This window comes from Schistocerca americana, chromosome 7, assembly GCF_021461395.2.
Source record: "Schistocerca americana isolate TAMUIC-IGC-003095 chromosome 7, iqSchAmer2.1, whole genome shotgun sequence".
NCBI lineage: Eukaryota > Metazoa > Arthropoda > Insecta > Orthoptera > Acrididae > Schistocerca > Schistocerca americana.
In genome coordinates this window covers 552,234,661-552,250,500 of record NC_060125.1, presented here as the reverse complement: position 1 = coordinate 552,250,500, position 15,840 = coordinate 552,234,661, and the positions used below count along the sequence as shown (strand labels likewise).

At 44.7% G+C, this 15,840-nt stretch overlaps 1 protein-coding gene across 1 annotated transcript in view; it reads right to left on the bottom strand.

Annotated features, from left to right (window-relative positions):
* The window catches only part of LOC124621778 (apoptosis inhibitor 5), a 91,273-nt gene that overhangs the window by 47,950 nt on the left and 27,483 nt on the right, over positions 1 to 15,840 (bottom strand). The window contains exons 4-5 of the mRNA XM_047147214.1: positions 11,970 to 12,133; positions 11,685 to 11,891 (exon numbers count right to left, since the gene is read on the bottom strand). Of these exons, the coding sequence (XP_047003170.1) occupies positions 11,685 to 11,891; positions 11,970 to 12,133 (371 nt within the window). The remainder of the gene's footprint in view (positions 1 to 11,684; positions 11,892 to 11,969; positions 12,134 to 15,840) is intronic.

Sequence of the window (15,840 nt, the reverse complement as noted above, 5' to 3'; positions counted from 1 at the left end):
CAAGCCTCTTACATACATCCCCACGAACGTCAGATGACGGGACACAGTGGGAGGCTGGCCGAGGCAGGAGGACTGCAGCCTTGGCTGCAGCATCCGCAGCCTCATTCCCAGGCACTCCTACATGTCCGGGAACCCACAGAAAGCTGACAGAACCACCATTATCAGCGAAAGAATGGAGGGACTGCTGTATCCGTTGAATCAAGGGATGGACCGGATAGGGAGCTCCAAGGCTCTGAAGAGCACTGAGTGAGTCAGAGCAGAGTACGTACAATGAATGGCGGTGGCGGCGGGCATACTGAACGGCCTGATGGAGAGCAAAAAGCTCGGCCATAAAGCTCGAACATTGGTCGAGGAGCCGGTATTTAAAGGTGGCGGCCCCGACGACAAAGGCACAGCCGACACCATCGTCAGTTTTGGAGCCATCGGTGTAAATAAAGGTGTGACCGGCAAGGCGAGCACGAAGTTCGACAAACCGTGAGCAATACACTGCAGCCGGAGTACCCTCCTTCGGGAGTGAGCTGAGGTCGAGATAAATATGACCTGGAGCCTGGAGCCAAGGTGGTGTCGGGCTCTCACCCTCTCTGAAGGTGGTAGGGAGGGCAAAATCCAATTGTCGAAGCAGGCGACGAAAGCGGACTCCGGGGGGCAGCAGGGCAGACACATACAACCCGTACTGACGGTCGAGAGAATCGGCGAAGAAGGACTTGTAAGAGGGGTGGTCAGGCATAGACAACAGCCGGCAGGCATACCGACACAGCAGTACGTCGCGCCGGTAGGTCAACGGTAATTCGGCAGCTTCAGCATAAAGACTCTCGACAGGACTAGTGTAGAAGGCTCCGGTCGCAAGGCGTATCCCCCGATGGTGGATGGAGTTGAGCCGGCGTAAGAGGGATGGCCGAGTGGACGAGTCGACGAAGCTCCCATAATCCAGCTTCGACCGGACTATGGACCGATACAAGCGAAGCAGGACAGTGCGATCCGCTCCCCAAGATGAACCGCTAAGAACTCTGAGGACATTAAGGGAACGTGTACAACGGGCCGCCAAATAAGAGACATGTGGAGACCAACACAGTTTCCTGTCCAACGTGAGCCCTAGAAACTTAGTTGTGTCCACGAATGGGAGAACAATGGGACCGAGATGTAAGGATGGCGGAAGGAACGCTTTATATCGCCAAAAGTTGATACAAACCGTCTTCTCTGCAGAGAACCGGAAGCCATTTGCCACGCTCCATGAGTAGAGGCTGTCTAGACAACGCTGAAGGCAGCGCTCCAGGAGGCATGTTCTCTGGGCACTGCAGTAGATCGCGAAGTCATCGACAAAGAGAGAGCCTGAGACATTAGGTGGAATACAATCCATAATTGGATTGATCGCGATGGCAAAAAGGGCTACGCTCAAGACGGAGCCCTGAGGCACTCCATTCTCCTGGAGGAAGATGTCGGACAATACGGAACCCACACGTACCCTAAACTTTCGATCCGTTAAAAAGGAATCAATAAAAAGGGGCAGGCGACCGCGTAGGCCCCACCTGTGCATAGTGCGGAGGATACCTCCTCTCCAACAGGTATCATAAGCCTTCTCCAAGTCGAAGAACACGGCTACCGCTTGGCGCCTTCGCAAACAGTTGTTCATGATGAATGTCGACAAGGTCACAAGGTGGTCAACAGCGGAGCGGCGGCGACGAAAGCAGCATTGGACATTAGTAAGTAGTCGTCGAGATTCAAGAATCCAGACTAACCGAGCATTAACCATGCGCTCCATCACCTTACAGACACAGCTTGTAAGAGAAATGGGGCGGTAACTAGAAGGAAGGTGTCTATCCTTCCCGGGTTTGGGTATAGGAACAACAACAGCGTCACGCCAACGCCTGGGGACTTGACCGTCGGTCCAGACGCGATTGTAGGTACGAAGAAGGAAGCTTTTGCCCGCCGGAGAAAGGTGTGCCAGCATCTGAACGTGAATGGCATCTGGCCCCGGAGCAGAGGATCGGGACAGTGCAAGCGCACGTTCGAGTTCCCGCATAGTAAAGGAGGCATTATAAGTTTCTAGATTCAGCGAGTGGAAGGAAGGTCGCCGAGCCTCTTCTGCCTCTTTCCTGGGAAGGAAGGCAGGGTGGTAATGGGCGGAGCTTGAAACCTCCGCGAAAAAGCGGCCAAAGGCGTTGGAGACAGCCACAGGATCAACAAGGACCTCATTACCTGAGGTCAGGCCAGGTACCGAGGAGTGGGCCTTAATGCCCGACAGCCGGCGCAGGCTACCCCAAACGACGGAAGAGGGAGTAAACCTGTTAAAGGAGCTGGGGAAAGAGGCCCAACAAGCTTTTTTGCTGTCTTTGATGATTCTACGGCATTGCGCTCGGAGTCGTTTGTATTCAATACAATTCGCCAATGTAGGATGGCGGCGAAAGGTGCGTAAGGCACGTCGTCGAGCACGGATAGCGTCCCTACAAGCCTCGTTCCACCAGGGGACGGAAATGCGACGTGAAGAAGAAGTAGTACGAGGAATGGAACGTTCGGCAGCATTGATAATAACAGCTGTGAGGTATTCGACCTGACTGTCACAACTGGGAAAATCGTGGTCCGGAAAGGTCGCCAGGGAGGAGTAAAGTCCCCAGTCAGCTTTCAGTATGTTCCAGCTCGAAGGACATGGGGATGGGGTGTGGTGCAGGAGACGAACGACACAGGGGAAGTGGTCGCTCGAATAGGTGTCAGAAAGGACATACCACTCGAACCGACGAGCAAGAGTGGTAGAACAGATCGAGAGGTTCAAGTGGGAGTAGGTATGAGTAGAGTCCGAGAGGAAAGTCGGGGCGCCGGTATTGAGGCAGACAAGATTGAGATGGTTGAAGACATCCGCCAAGAGTGAGCCTCTTTGACAGGATGCAGGAGAGCCCCAAAGGGGATGATGGGCATTGAAGTCGCCAAACAATAAGAACGGCGGGGGAAGCTGAACGATCAGGTGCATCATGTCAGCCCGACTAACAGCAGATGACGGTGGAGTGTAGATGGTACAAACTGAAAAAGTAAAAGCAGAAAGAGTAATGCGGACAGCTATTGCTTGGAGTGGGGTGGTCAATGGGATGGGATGGTAATAGACATCGTCCCGAACGAGCAACATGACCCCACCATGAGCTGGGATACCGTCCACAGGGGTGAGGTCATACTGCTCCGAGGTATAGTGGGTAAAGGCAATACGGTCAGTCGGGCGCAACTTGGTTTCCTGGAGACCAAGGACGAGCGGACAGTGCAGGCGGAGGAGCAGTTGTAATTCCTCCCGATTAGATCGAATACCTCTTATGTTCCAATGAAACAACGCCATTGCTAGTCAAAAAGTTGGGGGAACGAGACGGGGGAAGAGCTGGTCACCTCGACGGCCGCGGAGGGCCAGGTTGCGAGGGAACAACGCTACAACCGACGGGAGGCGGATCCGGTTCCATCGACTCGTCGCCAGCTGCGGCCGCTGTCCCTGATTGTGTAGGAGGGGCCGCATCATTTGCCGACGAAAGGCCGGCGGAGCGCCTGGCAGCAGAGCATCCCGGCGAAACTGAGGACGGCCGGGAGCAGCGACTCACGGATGAAGCGTCAGACGAAACGCGCCGGGGTGGAGAGGGGGATAGATACTTCTTCTTTGAGGCCTTCTTGGAAGGCCGAGGAGGCACAGGGATGGTGGGCTGGACCCGAAGAAGGTCCTCACGCGCGGGGTCCGTTTTGGAACGCCGGACCTCGGAAGCTGGGGTCCGGAACGTTTCCCCGATGGACGCCTGAGAAGAGGATCGCTTCTCAGGTGGCGTGGGGGGAGGAGGAGGAGGAAGGGTGGCCCCTGGGGCAGAGGGGGTGGGGGCCACGGGGGAGGAGGATTTGGAAGGGAGGGATTTGGGAGGCGGAGGCAGAGCCCCCTGATGGGCGGAGGAGGCGGAGGGGGGACAGGATAGGGGTGAGGATACCGCGGAAGGAGTGAACACAACTGAGGCAAACGAAGTGGTCAATGGCACGGGATGAAGGCGGTCATATTTCTTCCTGGCCTCAGAATAAGAGAGCCGATCCAAAGTTTTAATTTCTTGTATCTTTTTCTCCTTCTGATAGGTGGGGCAGTCTGAGGATCTAGGCGAGTGGACGCCAGGACAATTAATGCACCGAGGTGGTGGGGTGCATGTATGTTCCTCACGAAGAGGACGTCCACAATCGCCACAAAGGGGCTCAGCCTCACACCGTGATGACATGTGCCCAAAGCGCAAACACCTAAAACAGCGCATAGGAGGCGGGACGTAAGGTCGCACGTCGCACCGGTAGCACATCACCTTGACCTTCTCCGGGAGAACGTCCCCCTCGAAGGCGAGGATAAAGGCCCCGGTGTTGATGCGACGGTCTTTGGGGCCGCGCTGGACTCGCCGGATGAAATACACGCCGCGGCGCTCCAGGTTGGCCCTGAGCTCCTCATCAGATTGTAGCAGGAGGTCACGATGAAAAATAACCCCCTGCGTCCTATTTAGTGCCAGACGTGGGACAATGGATACTGGGATGTCCCCTAGGCGGTCGCACGCCTGGAGCGCCGCCGACTGTGTGGCGGGGGTGGTCTTGATAAGAACGGACCCGGATCGCATCTTGCTGAGAGCCTCGATTTCCCCGAAGACGTCCTCAATGTGCTGAACAAAGAACATGGGCATGGAGGTGGCGAACGTCCCCCCATCGGTTCGAGAACAGACCAAATAGCGGGGGAAGTACTTCGCCCCAAGCCGGCGGGCCTGTCCCTCCTCCCATGGAGTGGCCAAGGGGGAAAGGGCAGGAGAACCAGAACTAGAAACGGTACCTTTTCTTTTGAAAGACTCGGCCGCAGAGCGACCTGATACGTGTTGACGTTTCATCTGCGAAACGTCCGCCCCGATACCACCCACTCCGACCAGGGGCTCTCCCCACGGGCGCCACCCAGCCGCAGCAAGTGCCACCTGGCAGGATGACCATTACCGGGAGTCCTGATGCCCCAAGGAGACGGGCATCTACTCCTTGGCCGACGTGGGGAGGGTGCAGCTCAGGTATCGGCAGTACGATCCCTGTGTTGTCAGGGGGCTACAACCTAGAGGGTACATGACGACCCCACCACAACGGGCTGGCTACCGTGCTGGATGTCTGGTGCCATGGGAAGTCCATCATGATCGCTGGTGCAGATGGAGATGCATTATGGGCGTAACTTGGACAACCCATCAGGCGTTTAGGCCCAATTTGAGGAATAGTGGGTATGGTTACAACGCCGGTGCAAGGCTGAGTGCCAAGGTCTTAGTGCACTTAGGACCAGTGGTACACCATGTAAGGTGTCCTTCCCCAAAAGGCTCGTACTTCTGTAGACTTTTGAAAAATGGAGGTCAAACCCCAAGGGGGACCATTACATGGAAGGCCGAAACGGTTGAAACTCCTTTTAGTCGCCTCTTACGACAGGCAGGAATACCTCGGGCCTATTCTTACCCCGGACCCGCAGGGGGGAATTCCAAAGACAGCAAGAGCCGACAAGTGCGAGAATTATCGCACAATCAGCTTAACAGCTCATGCATCGAAGCTGCTTACAAGAATAATATACAGAAGAATGGAAAAGAAAATTGAGAATGTGCTAGGTGACGATCAGTTTGGCTTTAGGAAAAGTAAAGGGACGAGAGAGGCAATTCTGACGTTACGGCTAATAATGGAAGCAAGGCTAAAGAAAAGTCAAGACACTTTCATAGGATTTGTCGACCTGGAAAAAGCGTTCGACAATATAAAATGGTGCAAGCTGTTCGAGATTCTGAAAAAAGTAGGGGTAAGCCCTAGGGAGAGAGGGGTCATATACAATATGTACAACAACCAAGAGGGAATAATAAGAGTGGACGATCAAGAACGAAGTGCTCGTATTAAGAAGGGTGTAAGACAAGACTGTAGCCTTTCGCCCCTACTCTTCAATCTGTACATCGAGGAAGCAATGATGGAAATAAAAGAAAGGTTCAGGAGTGGAATTAAAATACAAGATGAAAGAATATCAATGATACGATTCGCTGATGACATTGCTATCCTGAGTGAAAGTGAAGAAGAATTAAATGATCTGCTGAACGGAATGAACAGTCTAATGAGTACACAGTATGGTTTGAGAGTAAATCGGAGAAAGATGAAGGTAATGAGAAGTAGTAGAAATGAGAACAGCGAGAAACTTAACATCAGGATTGATGGTCACGAAGTCAATGAAGTTGAGGAATTCTGCTACCTAGGCAGTAAAATAACCAATGACGGACGGAGCAAGTAGGACATCAAAAGCAGACTCGCTATGGCAAAAAAGGCATTTCTGGCCAAGAGAAGTCTAGTAATATCAAATACTGGCCTTAATTTGAGGAAGAAATTTCTGAGGATGTACGTCTGGAGTACAGCCTTGTATGGTAGTGAAACATGGACTGTGGGAAAACTGGAACAGAAGAGAATCGAAGCATTTGAGATGTGGTGCTATAGACGAATGTTGAAAATTAGGTGGACTGATAAGTTAAGGAATGAGGAGGTTCTACGCAGAATCAGAGAGGAAAGGAATATGTGGAAAACAGTGATAAGGAGAAGGGACAGGATGATAGGACATCTGCTAAGACATGAGGGAATGACTTCCACGGTACTAGAGGGAACTGTAGAGGGCAAAAACTGTAGAGGAAGACAGAGATTGGAATACGTCAACCAAATAATTGAGGACGTAGGTTGCAAGTGCTACTCTGAGATGAAGAGATTAGCACAGGAAAGGAATTCGTGGCGGGCCGCATCAAACCAGTCAGTAGAATGATGAAAAAAAAAAAAAAAAAAAAAGGGGCTGAGAAACTTCAAGATGATCACAGTGGACTTAGAAAAGGGTATTTGAGTAGTCCCAACATTTTTACAACAAAATAACTCACAGAACCACAAAGAGAATTTGATCTTCAAACACACACTGTTTTCTTAGATTTTAGGAAAGCTTTTGACTGAAGTGGATTATGGGCAAAAATGAGTGACAGTGACAACCTACCACATCTTGTAAGGGCTAATAAAAGCTTATATTGTGAAACAAAAATGGTAATAAATACAAAGGAGAAAAGTATTGATGAAATAAAAATTAATGAGACAAGCATCATTCTCTCTTATCAACATTCATACTGATGATGCTCTTCAGTATTAGAAATTAGAGAATTTTCCAATAATTAGATGAAATATACTCACATAAGTGCACTATTATTTGCAGATGATGAAATAATACAAGAGAGGGAAGATGATCTCCAGCTAGCAGTACATAAGTTGAAGAAAATACATATTTAATACAATATTAAAAGCTTCTTGGAAAAGATTATTGCTTCAAGGGAAATAGGCAAGAGAGACAAAGGTAGCAGTAAAATAATAAACAGCACAGATGTAAGCCTCTTGAGGCAAGTACAGGGCACAGATAGGTGGAAACGACATACAAATAGAGTGAGATGAATGATTATCCAAGAACATTCTGAATTACAAATAGAAAGCAAGGTGGACATGAACTTTGTCATAACAGACGAGGCTGTACATAAGACAAGTATGACCAATCTAGTTGTTTCACTGCTTCATTTAATCTTTCCATAATCATTCATCTGCTTCTTATACAGAGTGGAAATGGAAATGAAGTCCCATGCTTCTTAACAGAGTGTAGGGGAACGATGCAGGAGATCCGCACTGCCGTACTAGGCAAGGTCCTAGTGGAGGTGGTTTGCTGTTGCCTTCCTCCGACCGTAATGGGGATGAATGATGATGACAATGACGACGACACCCAGTCATCTTGGGGCAGGTGAAAATCCCTAACCCCACCAGAAATCGAATCCGGGACTCCGTGCTTGGGAAGCGAGAATGCTACCGCAAGACCACGAGCTGTGGACTGATACAGAGCAATTAACAATTATTACAAATAGTTTGAAATGGAAAAATATATACACCTATCACACTGAAGTCAAAGAGCTGCACTATATTGTTATATAATTTGGGGAAAACTCCCTAACTCGCAGTCACTGTCAAGGCAGCCAACATGTACAGATTTTCTTGCAAAATCGCTTTTCTTATTTACTGTCTTTGTCCGTATTAGGGACTGACTAGTGGTAACTCTGCATATCATGCAATTTTATTTTTTGGCTAATATGTTGCTGCAAAGCACTGACTTTGACTTCATATTTTACATTAATAATAAAGTAAACAAGTTATTTTTAATGCTGATAATAACTGTAATCCATTACTGAGAAATACCATACAAACAATTGGGTTTATCTGGGAAAAAATTATCTGAACCTATCCACATTGGTTGTCTACATAAGCACAGTCTACTGGAGTCATGTGCTGTGTAATAATCTCGGTAGAGTTTTCGATTATGAATCTATGAAATGATCATCGAGCATCACAGTTTCCATCTTTAAGTACCAATGTTCAGCAAAAGATGTAAATCCATGAGCAGTAGATGAGCATCACAACAAAGACACCTGTAGGTATTATTCAACGTCTACCTCTGTACAACACACACAGTCAACGAGGTTCATATCCCACTGTAATTTCACCAACATGCAACTTGTCTCCCAACAGATGCAGCCACACAAAGAAAGCAAAATTTTTAAATTTTTCTAAATTATTTACTTCACAATAATAAGTTTCTCTGTATGACATGTTCACTGATAATACATGCTTTCTCTCACAAATTGACAACAAAGACACCTGTAGGTATTATTCAACGTCTACCTCTGTACAACACACACAGTCAACGAGTTCATATCCCACTGTAATTTCACTAACATGCAACTTGTCTCCCAACAGATGCAGCCACACAAAGAAAGCAAAATTTTTAAATTTTTCTAGATTATTTACTTCACAATAATAAGTTTCTCTGTATGACATGTTCACTGATAATACATGCTTTCTCTCACAAATTGACATTTCTCAGAGACCGACTGGCTGAACTAAGATGTACTCATGACAGTAACAACTTTATTTCAGTGCCCTCATAAAATTTTCACACAGGTTCCTTGTGAAGGGTTTGTTGTTCACCTGTCCTGGACATTTTATGTAGAATCTAAAGAAAAGAAAGAGACAAGAGAAAAGAAGAGACAAGAGAATACGTGCCACCATTACCAGGCGCAATCTACAAGGCAACATGAAATTTGACTGTCAACAAGAAACATGGGGCAGTATTCATGACAGAGTGAATTGCCATATACTCTTGCTGCTCCAGATGAGACTAGTACCTACAGTCAAGATAAGTACCCTCATTTTACACTGCCTGACAAAAAAAAAATTAAAGTACCCAGGAGGAGAAAAAATTAAACTTCTTGGGCTGAGAGGGTATGTGATGTAATTTCAATGATTACAAAATTCAGTCAAATTTACAAAGAACCTGACAGTGTACACCCATTTATAATGACGACGTTGCAGCACGCTCTGGCCTTGCTGCGTGAACCAGTTCAGTTGGTAAGGGTGTCTAAATGTCGTGGTACCGTCTCCTGAGGCAAGCTAGTCCAAAAGTGATGTAAGAGTTAAATGTTATAAGTTGCATTGTGGAAGAAAAAGTTTCAATAATTCAGTTATTTCGTGGACAGGCACACTCACAGTGTTGTAGTTGCACTGAGGCGTTAATATGGCCGAGTTTGATAGCTGAAACTGTGTCATGCTTGTGAATCAGTAATTGTCATGGAGGAACATATCAATAATAGAATGTAAAAGAAAATGCTTTCATGATCAGTGATTATCTGTTTAATTAACATGGAGATGCAATGTAGTAATGGTTACTTCATTGTGAATGTAAAAAAGTATAATTCCAAACTGTGATTGGATATGCTTATGCATTGTTAGAGAGGTTTGTTACATACTAAAACGGTAATAAAACAAAACATAATTTGAATTGGGCGGTTATTATTTCCACATGATATTTTCCATTCTTTAACTGAACAACATTAATATCTGAAAAGTATAATAGCCAAGTTTTTGTATTAAGCACAGGGTCAGGTTTATTTCACTATGACGCATCTTCTCTACATAAGGCTCCCATACTTGATTCTGATAGCAACAAAATTAATAATATAAAAATAAACAGAAATGATATTAATAACAAGATGGAGATTTACACTGTATAACAGAGCATTGAATTTTTTGAGAAGTGCTTAACCACCTCTCCACACCATCATCTGATACAGAACAGAGTTTAAAACACTCAGCCATATTAACGCCTCAGTGCGGCTACAACACTGTATTGTCATCACATAGCTCACACTTGGAAGCTGGCCAAATAGAACATGGACTCCCAGAGAACATTTAAGCACATTAGAATGTTCAAATTGCATGGTTGGCCATGGGGCATGGTGGGAATTCGTATGGTTTGGTTTAGCAACAAAGCCCACTTTCATTTGGAAGGGTTGGTCAATAAGAAAAAATGGCGCATTTGGTGGACTGAGAATCCACATTTTGCAATAGAGAAGTCTCTCCACCCTCAATGGGTGACTGTGTCAAGTGCAATGTTGGGTCACGGAATAATCAGTGACTACCGAACAGTACATGAGGGTTTTGGAAGATGATTTCATCCCCATTATCCAAAGTTACCCTGACTTCAACAAGATGTGGTTCCTACAAAATGGAGCTCGACCCCCATCAAAGCAGGAAAGTATTCGATGTTCTGAAGGAGCACTTTGGGGACCAAATTCTGGCTCTGGGGCACCCAGAGGCCACTGACATGGACCTTGATTGGCCATCTTATTCTCCGGATCTGAACACATGTGACTCCTTTTTGTAGGGCAAGACAAAGTGTACAGCAATAACCCCAAAACCATTGCTGAGCTGAAAATGGCCATTCAGGAGGTCATCAACAGCATCAATGTTCCAACACTTCAGCGGGTCATGCAGAGTTTCGATATTCGTCTGCAGCATGTCATCGCCAAAGATGGCAGGCATATCGAACATGACATAACCTAAATCCAAATATCTGTAAAGACACTTAGAAGCTAAATACAATGTGTGTGCGCCATAGTTTATAACTAATTTATTTATATTTCATATAGTTCAGCAATTGCCATCCTGTACGTAACTTATTTTGGAGAGAAGAATTACAACTATTAAAATAAACCATCCACATACAGGGTACCCAGAAACAGTCTGAAAAGCTGGTCAATGTGTTGCACAGAAGGCTGTGCTGAGCAATAAATGTTGTTCTGTTTTCAGGCAGATTGGCACGGAAGTTAGCTAACCAGTATGTTGTGAGCACAAATTCAAGCAAACTGCCACATACATTTAGTGTCAGTTGTTCTTCGTAGTGTAAATGATAGCACACAAGACTGCTCTGCCTTTGGCTCACGTTCAGTCCTTATTACTGTCTCATGTCCAATTTGTGATTCGCTTTCTTGTTCAGTCTTAGGAAACTAAATGAAGCACACATTTGGCAACCTTGTCTCTGGCAGGCTGCTTGAATATGCACACACAATGGTCTGTATGGCTAACTTCAATGACAACCGACTCAAAAACAGTGAAACATGTCTAATTTTTTTTTCTTAAAATTATTTCTCAGCTGAACATACCCGCAAAATACAGGCTTTTCAGACGGTTTCTGTCCACCCTGTATACTAACAAAATGCAGCAAAAAATTAGAAGGCTGATGTGCAAGTCCTGTAACTTGAGCAGATGGTAGTGATTATGAAGAACAAACAGTGCTTGCATATCAATATTTCACTCACTGAAAAATACGGCAACGCATGCCGAACACATTGTATGAGCCTGTCAACAACATTCTCAATCTCAGGATCGTGAGGATCAAAAGGTTGGCCAATATCAGCTTGTTCTGCAACCAAATCTACCAGTTCTTGCTGTCCGCTCACTGTCTGGCTTAAGCGTGACCAACCTAATAATTCCATTATGTGACGAAATTCGTCTTCTGTCACTGCCTGTAAAAGAAGAATGACCAATCCTAAACTTCAAAACAAATTATCTTTCTCTTTACTACTGTCTCATTACAAACTCACCTGCATTAGCACTTTCTTACATTCCGAAATCAGAATATCTTCAGCTTCTTTGTCAATAACATCACGACCTAGTACTTTTATTTTTGCATTTAGAAATTTGATACATTTCTCTCTGCCGAGTTCATTTTCTCCAAAAATTTGTGAAAAAATTCCATCGAGGGTACCTGAGGAGGAAAATAATTATGTTTATAATGGAACTTAAACCTTAAAAATGACAGACAGGCTGAAGTTTGTAATTCTTATAATGTTGTGTAACAAACTCCACTTGCAAGGAAATATTACCACTCAACACAATTGACTTACTAACTGGATTATGTGGTCAATTTACCAAGACTTTCTGTGCAGGGATCAATAGATAAACACTTTTGGTAGTCATGCGGCTCAGATGTTTAGAGGAACCTTCTGACTTGGAAGCTCATGTACCAGTTTTAACTCTCATAGCTCATCAAAGAATTTAACTTGGGAACTACAGACTACACAAGCAGTCAGCAATGCTAACCAAAAATACCACCATCTTGTGAGTGTACACGCTGGGGGAGGAGGGGGGGCGGGGGACATTAGAGTGGCAGTTTTCTGCTGCAGAGCACATGGCTGGTGGTTGCTACAGGGACGTGGCGTGCGACTAACAATTACGCGGCTTAGGAAAAACCCGAGTGCAAGCTCAGCAGGGGAGCGTATGGCTGTGTTGGAGCATTTGGAGGAATTTATATGCCAAAGAAAAATAGATAAAAACAGAACAAAAAACAGTGCCACAGAGGTGTGAAATGGCACACATGGACAGAAAAATATGTAACGCTAAATTATCTAGATGTGCCACAAAAATATATAATAATTTAAAAGTTATTGTTGTCTTAAAAACTGTAAATTTATGAACATTCAAAAGCTAATATCTCGGCAACGTTTTGGCCGATCAATACAAAAAAAGTGTTTATGAATGCGGCTAGTAGAGCTGCATTGAGCAATCATAGCTCATTTGGCAGAATATGTACCATTTTTGAACGAGAGGTCGGAATATGGGATTCGACAGAGAGAAACTGTGTTTTTGTTAATAAATAAATTTAGAGAGACAAAGCTGGTGGCAGCATTCTAAAGTTTAAAGCGGAAGGTGAGTAATTAAGTATGTATTCTTATTTATGTTTAGTATAAAAAATCCGCGAAAAGCAAAATCATGCCACAAGAAAACTATTTAAGAAAAAAAAAAGAGCGGTGACAGATACAAAAAATTGGACTTTAAATTGTTATTGCCCAGAAAATGTACATATTTTTCCACATATCATGCGTGTTTTTGTGTTTAGTTTTAGAATATTCGCATTTTTTTTTTGTCAAACATTGTTTTGAGTTAGGCAGTCATTTCAAGGGCATATAGGGCGCCCTTCTTTGGACAGTTGAGTTTGGGCGATGCTAAGAGCCAGACGTGCTGCCCATCTGGGATTAGTATTGGGTTGGTAGCCACAATCGGGGACAAGTATGTATGTATGTATGTATGTATGTATGTATGTATGTATGTATGTAGCGACATTCGAAAATGATCAATTTGAGCACAATATAGTGGTTTAGGACAGCAGACAACAATGTACTTTGTGAACTGTGAACTGACTGTCGAGTTCTGTGATCACGACAGGTGAATTTTATAGTGAAGTGTTGTAGCATCAGTTATTAATGGCCACCCTTACGTAAAAGCCCCTCAGACTGCATTTTAAGTGTTTAGTCAATATACTGAAGACTATTTGTGAAAAAAACAGAAATAAACTACTTTTTCAAATTATAAATCAATGTGAGTGACTCAATATTTTCAAATTTCACTGCAATACCTGCTGCATTGCTTCTTAAATTTTATTTCAGCTTGAAAATTGAGTTTACAACAGGTGTGAGCTGGCACCCTATGACAAAAAACCTAATCAAACATCGAGACCAACCACATCTCTGGGTTGCGCAATTAAGCAGTGTTGAGTGTAACAAATATACATATATTTTTGTGCCATAGCACATGGGAGCTCAAGCTAACTATTCAAACTACAGTGCATAGTGCCCAGTACCATTGTAATCTGCACATCAGCCAAGTCCTTTTTCAAAGGAACTATCTCAGCAGTTGCCTTTAGTGATTTAGTGAAACCACAGAAAACCTATATAAGGATGGCTGGATGGGGATTTGAACCACTATCCTACTACATGCAAATCCAGTGTCTTACCACTGTGCTGCCTCCAGTCTATAGAGAGGAGTGCACAGGAAGGGTAAAATGGAAAGGTAGGGAGTCTGTTAAAGACTTTGTTTGATGTAGGGAAAAAAACAGAGCATGAGGACAGCAACACCCTCACAGGAAAAATTACAATATAATTAAAGCAGAGCAGAAGCAGAAAAATATAGCTAGTGAGGGCAGGAGGTTGAAATGGGGATAGGAACAGTGAATACTTAGGCCAAGATGTTCGCAACTGGAAGCAGCAAGAACTAACAGCAATGAGGATGTAATGTATCCACTGAGAATTAGCTTTTTAAATGGACCAAACTGTGTGATGAGTTTCTCTTGAGTTGTCAAGATTGCCCTTGGTGGCAATAGGGCAGCTGACAACTCATACAGACAATGTGTCCACAGTGCACACTGAAAGCCATGCAATGTTTGCAGCAAAATTCACATGTGGCACAGCTGCCTTCACAAAAGAACACCTTCTTAATGGCATAGGATGTGCCAATGACAGACCAAAGGGATGGCAGATGGCACAGGGGTGTCAATTGGTCTCAACTTAGCCTTCTACATAACTGCTCTGGAATTAACATTTGAGTGTCTGGCAAATGTTTCATAGAACCATTTCCAAACTATTTCTCGGCCATTCCACTCTTGAATAGCACAAGCGAAAAACAAACAGCTAAATATTTCCATGCCGGATGTGATTTCTCGTATTTTATTAAGATGGTTAATTTTTCCCTATGCAGATGGGAGCCAGCAAAATATTTTCACATTCTGAGGAAAAAAGTTAGTGACTGAATTTTCAAGAAAAGATCTTGCTGCAATGAAAAACACCTCTGTTTTCATGATTGTCACACCAAGTATCTTATGCTATCTGTGACTCTCTCTCTCCCCTGTTTCGTGACAATACAGAATGAGCTGTTCTTCTTTGAACTATTCTGATAACTGTCAATCCTATCAGGTAACAATTCTACACTATGCACCAATACTCCAGGAAAGAGGACACACAAGTGTAATGTAGGCAGTGCAGTACATTTGTTGCATCTTCTATGTGCTCTGCCAATAAAATGCAATTCACCTTCTCCACAACATTTTCTATGTGATGATTCCAATATTTAAGTTGTTTGTAATTGTAATCCCTAGGTATTTAGTTGAATTGGCAAGCATTACTTTTGTGCAATTTACCATTTAACTGAAATCAACAGTTTTAAGTAATCATGTGAATCACTTCACATTTTTCAGTGTTTGAGGTCAATTCTACACCTACATACATAACTCCACAAGCCACCACACGGTGCATGGCAGATGGTATGCTGTACCAGTACAGGGTACGCTGTACCAGTACTAATAGTTTCCTTTCCTATTCCACCCGCAGATAGAGCAAGGAAAAAACGACTATCTATATGCCTCCGTATGAATCTTAATTTCTCATATCTGATCTTTGTGGTCACTATGCGAAATGTTTGCTGGTGGCAGTAGGATTGGTTCTGCAGTCAGCTTCAAATGCTGGTTCTCTAACCTTTCATAGCAGTGTTCTTCAAAATGATTGTCTTATTCTCTCCAGAGCTTCCCACTTGAGTTCCTGAAGCATAACCATAATACTTGCATGCTGATCAACCTCCCGTAACAAATCTAGCAGCTTGCCTCTGAACTGCTTTGCTGTCTTCTTTCAATCTGACCTGCTGCAG